This window comes from Chinchilla lanigera, unplaced genomic scaffold, assembly GCF_000276665.1.
Source record: "Chinchilla lanigera isolate Chin_1 unplaced genomic scaffold, ChiLan1.0 scaffold00091, whole genome shotgun sequence".
NCBI classification, from domain to species: domain Eukaryota; kingdom Metazoa; phylum Chordata; class Mammalia; order Rodentia; family Chinchillidae; genus Chinchilla; species Chinchilla lanigera.
The window spans coordinates 6184636-6197708 of NW_004955492.1; the positions used below are offsets into that span (position 1 = coordinate 6184636).

Consider the following 13073-nt stretch of genomic DNA (forward strand, 5'->3'; position numbering starts at 1 on the left):
AACTCAACCATCTGTGACACAGACAGACCCCTCTGCAGAACCCAGTCACGCTGCTGCTGGGACCTCAGACTTCCTGCCTCCAGGTGTGTGTGAGCGCCTTATCCTGTCCTACTTTGTCAGAGCAGCCTGAGCCAACCAACACCGAGATGCAGGCATGTATGGTGGTGGTGGGCGGTGGTGAAAGAGATGTATTAGGGATGAATGTGACTTCACTACCCCAGAGCCATGTTTGGAGAGGCTATGGGCCCTGGGACTGACAAGTACAAGCTGGGCAGGACTAAAGACCAAGTCTTTTTTGTTTTTTGTTTTTTGGTTTTTCTTGGTTTTTCTCCGGTACCGGGAACCGAACTCACGACCCTGCACTTGCCAGGCAGGCGCTTTGCCGCTGAGCTAAATCCCCAGCCCCTAAAGACCGAGTCTTGAATGTTCCTAAAGAAACAGAAATGCAGAGAAGCTAGCAAGAAGGAGTCATAGTTATGTGTAATGAAACGGGTATCAAAGCAGACAGCTCAGGAGCACAGAGTCAACAAACGCAGCCAAGTAGTAGGGATACATGGGACAAGCCTGCCTCTTGTCTCATTCATGCTGGTAGGACTTACGTTAGACCACAACCAGGGAACTGAGGTACAGGCGTGAGACAGGCCAGCAGGGCCACAGCAGTAGAAAGAGATTCCCAGTTCCAAATAGCCATTGTGTCTGTGGGGCCATAGTGTGCCTGGGCACTGTGGGGTATGAGAGGACTACAGGGAAGGGGAGCTGGTCTCACCCCCGCCTTGGCAATGTGGGATGCAGACCTTATGCTGGTGCAGCCCTCTTGTCACCTTAAAGCAATAATTGGCCCAAAGATGCAACAGACACAGAGGAAGGTAGGTCCAAAGAACACTGAAAATGACCCCCTCCTGATCCCACCCCTGCTGTCAACCAGCTGGGCCCAGTCATATCTTTCAGGTGATGAGCCAATAAATTCTTTGTTTTATGTTGGTCATTTTGAGTTTTTTGCATTGAAATGAAGACTCCTAATAAAGGAAATGATGGCTTTTATAGCAGGGATGCATTCCCTTTACCTTCTACTTCCAGGGATTGCCAGCACACAGGTAGACCTTTACCACTACAATTCCTGGATCCAGATAGCCTAGAGTTGTAGAAAAGGTGCCCAGCATGCCCATGGTACCTTTAGGGCCACACAGTATGAGGAGTTGGAGCCTCCCCCAGGCTATGTCTTGAGGCTGTGCCCCGTGACGAGGCCAGTTCTGCCCCTTTCTCTGCCTCAGGAACCCCTGCCAGGTCTGTGTGCACATGCTGTTTCATGTGAGAAATGAAATTTGAGCTTGGCACCATTATGCTGTTTTGCTAACAGATAAAAAGCTCTCACATACATCTCCAGGGAAAGGTTTGACACTTGAGGTGTGGTGATGAGCTATTATGCAGATATATTCCAGAAAGAAGATGCTTTTGAGGAACTCCAGTGCATTAAGTTTCTCAAATAGCAGTGGTTTGACCTATTATTCAATACCCTGTGATATATAATTTTATGTGGGATTCTGTTCCATTTTGCTGAACCTTGAAAGCATTTAAAAAGTGCAGAGTTGTGAAACCAGCCCTGGGCTGCAGGTCAGAACCAGACATGCCCACCTGCTTCCCAGCTGTCGGGAGCTGCTGACTCTTCAAGGTCATCAGGAGCCGTGTATCTGACTGGGGTTGATGGATGGCTGCATGGCTCACAGGCTTGGGCCGATAGGTAGGAAGGAGGGCAGAGCCTTGACTGAGTTGTGGTAGCCAGGGAGAGGACAGACTCAGCTTTCCCAGCTTTGAAGGAAGTGTTGGAGATGAAACTGATTTACCCTAAACAAAGGAAGGCAAGAAATACGCAACCTTTCAATCTGTACTATTTCAAAACCCTTTGCTATGTGACTTAGATATGTGGGATGTAGGTTATTTCCTGGGCAGATCCGCAGCATCTGGAAGGAGAAGGTCACTTCCCAGGCATTCGAGGCTCTATGTTAAAACTCATCTCATTGGATTCTCATCATCTCGAGGGCTTGCTTAACTTCGTTACTCTGAGCATATGTTCAAGGCTGACTTCAGTCCTGCTTTGTTGAGAGCAAAGACCTTGCCCAGGCTTTGTATGTAATCACTGCTCCTTGGTACCCAGCTGTATGGGTTCATTACTGGACTTCATATATCATATGCACATAGGAAACTTTACTCTTCCCTCTTCTTGTCACTTGGAAAACATTCTTCATCATCCTCACCACAGGATTTACAGCGTTCTTCTGAACATGGAAGGCCACAGTAGCTGTCTGCAAACTCGTAAGGCGAACAAACGGTTCCCATCATAATTTCTAAATGAAAAATGACCAGTAGTGCAAAAATAATCACGTACATGATCATCGGGAGGAGGGGATTACCCAGTACAATTAAGGGTAATTTAATCCCATGATATGCCTTTTGTATTTTGTACTGTTCTAGCAGGTCACTTTCTAGATTTTTTTCAGAAACTGTCTAGTTGGAACTTATTTTGCTGCAGGGAGGACTTTGTTAAAAAAATACTGCAAAGTTTATGCAAAGGAACGACAGCAAGTTCTTAGTGGATCTTTAAAAAAATGGGTAGAAAAATAAAGTTTATAAGAAGCCTCGTTTCAAGAGAGTTCAGAATGATAGAACATAGGCTTCCACGCTCCAGTTTTTATTGATAAATGACTTGACACAGGGCCTCAAGGTGATTGCAGAATGAGGAGCACACATTTAGGTGGACTTGATTTTGCGAGAGACTTACATTTAATGTGAGCAAAGTGCCACGCTCCGCTCTGAAAGGGAAGGAAGAAGCACAGGAACACTGAGGCCCGTCTCAGTGTGAAGTCCCTACAGCCCTCTCCCTGAGTGTTTCCTCAACTCCCCATTCAGCTGGCTCTGCTCAGCCAGATGCCGTCTGGGCTTTTCACTGCTGCTTTTAGTAATTACATTTTCAGAAAAAGAAAAGAGAAAAACTTTTCACCCCTAATATTCACATCTTTGCTGTGAATGAATAGTTGGACCACGTATCCTGTATTTAAACATGTTGAATAGTCCTGGATGTTTTCTGGCAGTAGCAGGGGAAGCAATTCTAATTTGGTATGAAACAAGTTAGGATCAGAGATAAGAATCATCTGTGACTGCATTATAGTCACTATATTCAAGCCTGGTATTACTTATGGAAATTTTTCTTAATTAAATTATTAGCCAGTCATAGATTTGCTCATTGAAAGAAATAATACAGAGAAAACCCAGGTACCCTTGACTTATTTTCCCCAGTGGCAACAACATGCAGAACTATCAGAACATGGAGACTGAAGTCGGTGCACTACAGACGTAGAACATCCCACCACCGCAAAGATCTCCCCTGTTGCCCTTACATAGGCACAGGTGTCTTCCCCGCCCCTCCCCCTTCTTAGCCCCTGTTAGCCACTCTCTGTTCTCATTTCTCTGGTTTTGTCATTCCAAGAAGGTAGACAAGTGAAAGCATGCAGAACTGAATCTTTTGGGGTTGGCTATCTTCCCTCAGCATAACTCAGACAATCCATCCAGGTTGTTGTACAAACAACACTCTGTGCTGTGATGATTGGTAAGTGATCCATGGCGCAGAAGTATCAGAGTGCTTAACAACTTAACCCACCCATCTAGGTTTCCCATTTGGGGCATTTAAGGAGAAAGCTGCACGGACATTCATTTACAGGTTTTTGTGTGAACATAAATTTTGATTTCACTGGGATAATTGTTCAGAAATGGCATTGCTGGGTCATCTAGTATCTTTTTTTTCACAGTTTTTTTTTTTAAAGAAACTGTCAAATGGTTTTCTAGAGTGGTTATGCAGTTTTAATTTCCTAAGAGAAAGGTACAAGAGATCAAGTTTCTCTGTAACACTGGCAGCATTTTGGTGTTCTTACTATTTTTTTATTTTAGCCATTCTGAGAGGTAAACAGTGATAGCTCACTTTGCTTTTCCCTAATAGTTAATGATTTTGAGCATCTTTGCTTAAACATATTTGCCCTCAGTATATTGTGATATATCAAAGAAATGTTTGTTCATGTCTTTTGGTTGTTTTCTAATTGGGTTTAGCTGTTATTCTTTTGTTTGTTTTTTTGTTTGTTTTTGTTTTGTTTTTCTTATGGTACCAGGAATCAAACTCACGACCTTGCACTTGCCAGGCAGGAGCTGTGCCACTGAGCTATATCCCCAGCCCCAGTAGCTGTTATTCTTTAGCTGTCAAGCTTTGAGAGGTTTTTTATATATTCTACACATTACTGCTTTGTTGATTATGTATTTAGCAAATGTTTTCTTCAAATCGGTAGTTGCCTTTTGATCTTCTTTATAAGGCATATCACAAAGCAAAGTTTTAAGTAATGCACTTTAGAGTATTTCAAGTGCATATGGACTGCTTTCCAGGTTACAACACTTACCAGACTATCAAAACAAGCCTCTGATAATTTAAAAGGAAAATCATATAAAGTATGTTCTTCAGTCAAAATGTAGTGAAATTGGAAGTTAATTGCAAGAAGAAAACTGAAAAAATCCCCAATAGTGTAAATTAAACAACATTCTTAAATAAATGCTGGGTCTAAAAAGAACTCATAAAGGAAATTTGAAGACATTTTGAGATGAAGTAAATTGAAATTATAGTAAAACTTGTGAGATGTAGGTTAAGCTATGTTCAGAGGTAAATCCCTAACTCTAAATACCTAAGGCCAAGGACAAGACAAGGATAGCCACTGTCATCATTTCCACTCAGTGTTGTGCTAGATGTTCTAGCCAGGGCAATCAGGCAAGGGAAGAAGGTACTGGAAAGGAAGGAGCAAAACTGTCTACTTGCCAGATGGACACAATGTTCTATATAAACAACCCTTAAAATATCCACAAAAAACTATTAAACCTTAATAATTGAATTTAAAAAACTTGCAAGATATAAAATAAACATACACAAGTTATTTATATTTGTATATAGCAGCAAAGAACAATCTGAAAATGAAGTTAAGAAAACAATTCATAATAGCATACAAAGAACAAAATAGGAGTAAGTTTAACCAATGGAACGGAAGCTATGAAAACTGAAAACTGTACACCTCATTGAAAAAAACTAGTTATAAATAAGTGGAACATACTCATATTCATGAATTTGAAAATTTAATGTGTTAAGAAGGTAGTAAACCAAATTGATCTATATGATTGTCAAAATTATAAGTGACCTTTTTGCATAAATGGGGAATCTCATCCTAAAACTCACATGGAATTTCAAGGGATCATAATAGCCAAACAATATTTAAAAATAGTAAAGTTGGAAAACTCAGATGTACTACTTTCAAAAGTGACTACATAGTTACAATGTTATTATGAAATAGTTCTAAGCACAAGGATAGATATAATACTGGTAGATCAATAGGACAGAACTCCAAGTACAGTCAAAAATCCTTATATCCTTGAGGAACTGCTATGTCTGTTCAATTGGGGGAAAGACATCTTTTTTTTGACCAATGGGGCTGGGATGACTGGACTCTGCATGCAAAAGAGCACAGTTGTTTCCTCTATCGTACCATATACAAAAAATTAATTCAAAATAACTCAAAGACCATAGTGGACGACTTAAAATTACAGAACTCTTAAAAGAAAATATAAGGGCACATCTTTATAATTTTGGATTTTTGATGTGTCCTTAGATAAAACACCAAACATAGTACTACCCATTTCTCTTTTGGCATTGCCAAAGCTGAGGCCAAATAATATTGTATGTGTGATTTTATTTTCTTTCAGTTCAGTGTATTTTCATTGCCATTAAATCTTTATTATTGTTGCATGGATTACTTCTTATTGTGTTGTTCATAGTATTATTTTGTAATCATATCATAGTATATTATGCTTAAAAATAAAAATAACAAAATTAGAATGTATAATAAAGTATGAAGATGCAATATGCCTAAATACATGTATCTAACAGTAAGTGAAAATATGCACTTTAAATATGGTGACTTGGCAAAGCTAAAAATAAAAGTAGTGAAAATATTAGGAAAAGGTGAACAAATTAAAACTACAATTGTGGTTTAATATTAAACAGATGAATTTGGGGCAGAAGGCACTGGGATCAAGAATATTTTGTAATGCTAAAAACTAAAATTCACAAAAAGGGTAAATGAGAAATATCCGTGCTTTAAATTACATAGCAAATTCACAAAGGAAAAAAGAAAAAAGAAAAACACACACAAAAATAAAAATAATAAAAGCACAGCCATGGTTGGAAAGGTAATTCATTTTTCCTCATTCATAACCAATCAAGGGATCCAGATTCAAGTGAGGCTGTAGAAGACCTAAATAACATAATTGAGAATGTAGCTCTAGTATATATGACAGGACACATGCACACATCCATACACAAGTATGTGCAAACTCAGATAAAGAAAATGCGGTATACCATTCAGGAATATAGGGAAGCACTGACTGTATATTAGGCAGTTAGAAAGAACCCACCTTTCTGTAATTTCTAAAAACTGCCTTAGTAGTTCAGTTATCAGTACTGACCTGCTAGGTTCTTAGGACCAACCTTCCCCAGTAAGAGAAACTAAAAAGAACTAAGTGAAATATAAGGAAAAAGCAAATAAACAGTTTTCTTACAATGGAAAGTCATTGATTTCTCAAGCTCTTCAAGGTACTGGAGAATTCAGACAAAATCCCGAGAAGGCAAGCACCCAACACCACAGCCCACTTACAAAGAGCGTCTGCCAGCTGGAAGAAGAAAAGGCCAAAGTGAGCTGTGCTTTGGGTCTTGAAGGGCGAATGTAGCAAAGGCAAAGCCCAGACCCCACAGGACAGCAGGCCACCTCAGTGGTCTGGCCAGCTGTCCTCAGGAAGCGTCTCTCTTGCCAAGCTCTCCTGGGGCACACGGTAAACAGCAGCCAGCATGGCACCATTGACTTTGCAGGAATGAACATGGCTGCTGGGGCAGCAGCATGAAAGTGAAAACCAAACCCAGATGTCCCTCTTGCATGTAGCCAGTTCGTGAGGGGATAGCACCTTTCAGTGAAACTCCAGCTGCTTTTTAGCCCTCACATCTCTCCAAGGCAACCCTGCCCAGGAATAGATCCATTGTCCGTTCTTGAGCCCATCTGTGTCTGCTGTCAGCACAAACACCCTCCAGACTTCTCATTCCAGCCAGCCGTGTTTCAAGAGCAAATTATGGGAATACTTCCATGGAATAGATGGTATGTGCTGACAAAGGGGAATTTAAAGTAGTATCATTAAACTGCTGTCAAGTCATTCAAGTTGCTCTGAGGAACCCATAGGAGAAAGCAGGTGTTTGTCTAGCGAGACAGACCTGGGGGTGGGAAGGCAGGTTGGAGAAGGAAGCCGGCCCTGCTGTCTGCTGACATGGGGAGGGGCGCCTCACAGTGAGCCCACTTCTCTGGAGAGACGTCAGGAGGTTCGTGATCTGCAGCCCAGGATCACATTGTCCAGTGGTGTACAGTGACCGTCAGGTAAAGCTGAGAACATCACACGTGCGGTCGCATGCCTAATGGCTGGCATGCTCTCCCCGAGACTGAGGGGGTGAGATCCAAGCCCCACTTTCTCTTTGAGCAACAGATTTGACGTTATGAGACAGAACAGTTAAGGCAGAAATCCAATTACTGAGCTAATTAGCACTTTGAGTGGTAAGCACCGAATGTGCAGGAAGAAGTTACTAGAGTGAGGCTCAGATTGCCCAGAGTGGCTGACTCCTCACCTTCTGAGGGAAGTGGTGGAGAGCCAGAAGCCCTGGGGTCCCCGGTGGCCTTGCAGAAACATTGCTCATCAGAAGTTAGCACTGTGCATTCCAAGTAGGCTATAGCTTTTGAAAAGACAGCTTTCCAGTGGATGTTGTTTCAGAGGGTGTTCTCGTTCCCTAAGGAGCCTGGTAAATGACTTTCTTTTGGCTCATTCCCACTGTAAAAATTGTTTATTCTGCTGCTAAAAATTCCATTTGTCCTAGGTCTTAAGGTGAAATTAAAATTCCATTTAGGGACCGACCATGCAGACATGGGATTTCAGCCTTCATTAGGAAGAAATTTGTTGTTTGCTTTATTTTTTCACCACCCTGGGCTCTTTTATTTCCAGAGTTGCCATGAGGGTATTTGGAAGGAAAATTGAAGCAGTGGCAGAGTGGTGTGAGCAGGGGGCATATGGCCTTCTGGAGATGCAACAGAATCACCCCGTTCTCCAAGCCATCCATGGGATTGGTTTGACCTAATTCACACAGGCTCTGGCCCAGTGGTTGTCCAGTGACTAAGGCAGGCATGGACAAAAAACTAGAGGTTCCCCACAATGAATGTAAGGCTTTTTATTTATCTATTCAGATTGTAATTCCACCCCAATATCTCTTTGTCTGCTCTGATTCCCACAAGACAAGTTCACAAAGGAGGTACACATTCAAAAATCTCTTTTTAGGTACCATTCCTGACAAATACCTGCCATTTGTTAAGTCACAGGTAGTGTCAATGGTCACGCTTAAATGTAAGCAAATTAGTGGCACCAACTGATAGCCAGTCTCTTTCTTCCTGCAGGTGTCATGGGACAAAACCCACACCCTTATCTTTGTTCATTCATTCAGCAAATACTTACGGATTACTATGTGCCAAATGAAAACCAAGTCTTGCCGCTATGGCATGTAGAGTCTGGCTTAAGAGATACATATCTATCTCTTAATCTGGAGAATATCTATATCTATATCTATATCTATAGTCAGATAAGCACACAGAGACATGTAGGATGTGGTGTGGAGTGAAGGCTCCAGAGCCAGCTGCCCTGGGTTTGAATCCTGGCTCCATCAGCTAGTCTGCTGCCTTGTGTGCTTTATATTTCTCTGGCCCTTGACTATGTCCTTTGTAAAAGCAGATGTGACAGCAGCACCTGCCTCAGAAGGAAATTGTGTCAGTACAATGAGCCAGGACCTGGAAAGATCCCAGACCAAGTGCACACCACAAGCAGGTGCTACATGAGCACAAGTGGCCCCCATTGTTGGTGATATTAATCAAAATCCTCCCATGTGGAGAGGTAGGATGTACCAAAGAGCACAGACAAAGACCAGGCCTGGTGCTGCACACTTGTAATTCCAGCATTCTGGGAAGCTGAAGCAGGAGGATCATGAGTTCTGGCCCAGCCTGGGCATTTTGGAAGACCTTGTTCCAAAATAAAAAAATGAATAAGGCTGGGATATAGCCCAGTGGAAAATCCCTGGGTTTAATCGCCAGTACAGAAAAGAAAATGAGAAACAAACAAAAGGAGCACAAAGAAGGGAGACAAGGGTCACAGCAGCTTCCAAACAAAGCAAGTGGTGGAGACATGAGGGATGAGAAACTATAGAGAAACAATGAGGGGGCAGGAAGGGACAGTGCAAGGAGAGGGAACCACTGTCGCAGATGAGGAGGAGGAGGATGGTACGCAGAGCTGGAGCGTGGGCACGGTGAAGAGGGGACAAAGGAGGACTCCGTGGCTAGGTTCTGGAAAGCAAAGGGCAGGATGACCAAAAACGGGGCCTGGTGAGTTACAGCTGGGCTTTCCAACATGTCAGTGGACCTTCAGTATTTCACTCTGTGCAAACCCTGTCCTCAGTGCTGACATGGTTCATTTGAAATTCCTTTCTCAGTGGCTAACATGTCAGGTTGGACAACATAAGACTGCCACTTTTGTCACTGTTGAAAGTCATCGGTTTTAGAAGCTTGATACCAATTTCTTATTCCATCACTGAACAGATGAAGAAAACACAATGCTACCTCTGAAGAGAAAAGGCAGAGCTAGCAGAGCAGACCCTGACTCTTACAAAGAGTTCTGGGGATGTGTGGCACTTGAGACCTGAAGTTGGAGAGTACATGTGGGTTGTCTGTATCTGTGAGAGGGTCACTGGGACAGGCTGTTGTTGATGGGCCCCCTCTCAGAAGTCTAGAATGAGCCTGTCCCTCATTGCTGACTCTCAGAAGCAAGCGGTGGTCACTCAGGAGCTGGATGGATTTCCAAAGCTGTGAACCAAGGTGAACTGTCAGGGAGGGATCATGTTCAAAACTGGTTCTGGTGACCATTTGTCATGGTAGCTGCAGACCACCTGTCTCCTCCTACGTTTGTAAGAGGTATTTTTATGTTAAAAGTTCAACCTGAGAAATGTCTGTACGAGTGTGCTCAACTCATGTGAGCAAGGGCAGGCAGCGAGGACTAATGTTCTAGATCAGTCTGGAAAGAGAAATACCCATGTGAATGAGCGCTGTTCTCAGGTCCTAAAGGTAAGGAGCTTTTCCTGGAAGTTCATACTCATAATTTTTACCCTGTGGATCTGGAGCTCAAAGTTGTTTTGGACACAAGGCCATCCTCTCAAGTCAGAGAACCACCCATCTCTCCCTGGTGCATACGTCTGGCATCTCTCCTCCCTCTCTTACAGTGAGACTCCCCTCTTTCTACAGCACCCTCCAATTAAAGTGCTTCACCCACTTTAAGCATGGTCTCTTCTAGGCTTTCTGCTCTCTCACTTGGCTCTGTCAACCAGCTGTCCAGTGGGGCGGGTGCTAACCATGACCTTCTACTCTTTTGTGGCCCCTTCCAGCACGAGGCGAGTGGACAATTCCAACACAAGATTGGCGGTCCAGATTGAAAGGGATGCAGGTAAGAAGATCTTTCGCTACCTTCTTTTTCTTCTTCATCATTTTGTTAGATAGATGGATCTCTAGAGGGGAAATTAAGTACACCTTTTTTAATCATGGTGGAGAAAATGGATATCTTGGTAAATGTGCCAACTGTACAATAGATCTAAGTAAGCCAACTGATCAAGCAGCCTGATTTGATTTGGAAATGCATTCCTCCATTATTTAGACTTTATTAGACACTTATTCAGTATTGAATGGCTGTTAAGACATTTTATTTTGTGTATGGCAAACATCAAATACAAAGTGTAAACCTTGGGATTGGTCTTTTAGAAAAAACATCAGCCTTCTACTACCTTTAAAGATAAACCATTCCAGGAACCAGGTTCAAGAAGCTTTTGGCAAAAATTAAGCTATAGAAGGATTTACCTGCTACAAAATTATTTGACTTTTTTCTTTCTATAGTCTATTTTATTTTTAGCCAATTTATCTCTACCTTTCTCTTATGATAATGCAGGTTTCCAATTGTAATTTTAAATGAGGGGTGGATATTTTTGGAATTATAGACATCACGTCTTCCTTTGTGCCTAGGATTTTTTCTTAAAAGAGTTGTACCATGACATTATCAATACCATTATTAGATGCTCTGGTGACTCCGTGTGAATTAAAAATATCATTGAGTTGAAAATGTATGTAATACCCCTAACTTACAAAACTTTGTAGCTTAGCAAGAAAGCATGCTGGAGGGTCAGTCTTTTCCCCATGTGATTACAAGTCTGGCTGGCAGCTGTCCAGCATCATGAGAGCGTCAGACCATGTATTGCCAGTCAAGGAAACGATCAAAATTCAAAATCTGGAAAATGATTTCTACCAAACCTATCTTGCTTTAACATCATTACAAAGTTCAAAATTGTTAAGTCAGGGCCAGCCTTATTTGAATTGCATAGATGTGATTAATATAAAATCAGAATTAAAAATTTTAAAGTACGTGGAGAGCCAAGCTGATTGTTTATAGAACCTTCCGTCATACAACAGAAGAATTAGGGGCAATAGAACCCTCTTGGTGTACAACTGTGGCACTCGTGACACTGAGTGGCCACCAGTATCATCCATGTGGACAGTTACATAAGCACATAACGCTTTCAGCTAATCATAAGTATCCTTTCATTTTCACTAATTATGCAGATATGTGGTCAGTGTGTGCTAGGGAGGTACCCACAGTCCAATCTCTACTTTTAATGATTTTAATTGGCTTGTTTTATTCAAATGTCAAATAGTTTGAACATTTAAGCAAAGGTTAATTTTCTCATTTAGGTCTTTCCTTTAAAATACTGCAGTCTAAAAGTCATCTTTAATTAGTGTCTTGGGATGCCTGTGATTCATCTCAGAAAATGAGCATGAGAGCAGGTCAGGCAGCTTCCTGTGTGGAGAAGAGCAAGGCAACTGATGCTTTATTCAACCACATGGCATGCTCAGCCCACTGTCCAGGTTCTCCCAGTGGTCATCGCTGTGTGATAAATGTGCCACTGTCAGTGCAGCTTTTAACCACCGTGACAGACCAGCAAAGATCCTCTCTATCACATAGTCTTCCCTTAGTGACTTCTTAGCAACAGGCTGTGCTCGTCTTCGTATGTAAGTGAACTTGGGACATGTCTACCTTGCCAAACCCATCATCCTGCCCTGTGTCCCATCAGCACAGAGCAGGGTTCTTCAATGAGAACTGTTACCTTGGATTTTCCAGAACCTGTTTCTACTCCAGTAGAAAATGCAGAGGGAGCTTAAATTTTAACTTCTAAGTATTTCCTCTTTAGAGCAATACTACATCTCTCTGACTTTCCAGAGCCAGCATTTCTACCCCAAAGAATAGCTGCTTCTAAAATAGAAACCCTAAAATAAATTCTTCTCTTCTAGCACTTCTGCCCAGAGGGCCATAGACCGGGAGATTTTCTAGTTTTTCAGTCTTTAAAAGCTTGGGATATAGCTCAGTGGCACAGTGCCTGCCTGCCTGGCAAGCACAAGGTCCTAAATTTGATTCCTGGTACCAAAAAAAAAAAAAAAAAAAGAATAAAAACTTGTATCCCTCAGCTTCAGAGAGTCCAGAGAGGAAGACACCAGGAGTGTCCAGCAGAGAGAACATGGAAAAGATACAGCACACCCCAATTTACCCCGTCCATGCGCACCCTGACCTTCTACTGGGAAGCAGGGTATCTGAAGCCCCATCCCCTTTCTTCATCCTCCCTGGGCATCCCCACCCTCCAGTTAGAATACCTGCTGTTGTCACTGCACCAGTTCCTGGGTACCAGGAGGAGCTGGAGTTCTGGGTCTTTGCTGGGCACACAGAAGGGCACAGTCTCTGTGGAGTGCAGCCTTCCCACTGTGGGTGTTCACTCCAGAGGACTCTAGTCCTGTCTTAGTAACTCCTATCAGTGAACATCCGTAGAAGTTTTACCC

General features: G+C 42.3%; 1 protein-coding gene across 1 annotated transcript in view; it reads left to right on the forward strand.

Moving 5' to 3' along the window:
* Positions 1 to 13073, forward strand: part of Pcnxl2 (pecanex-like 2 (Drosophila)) — a 205907-nt gene that overhangs the window by 141059 nt on the left and 51775 nt on the right. Inside the window, exon 23 of the mRNA XM_013504672.1 lies at positions 10586 to 10644. Within this exon, the coding sequence (XP_013360126.1) occupies positions 10586 to 10644 (59 nt within the window). The remainder of the gene's footprint in view (positions 1 to 10585; positions 10645 to 13073) is intronic.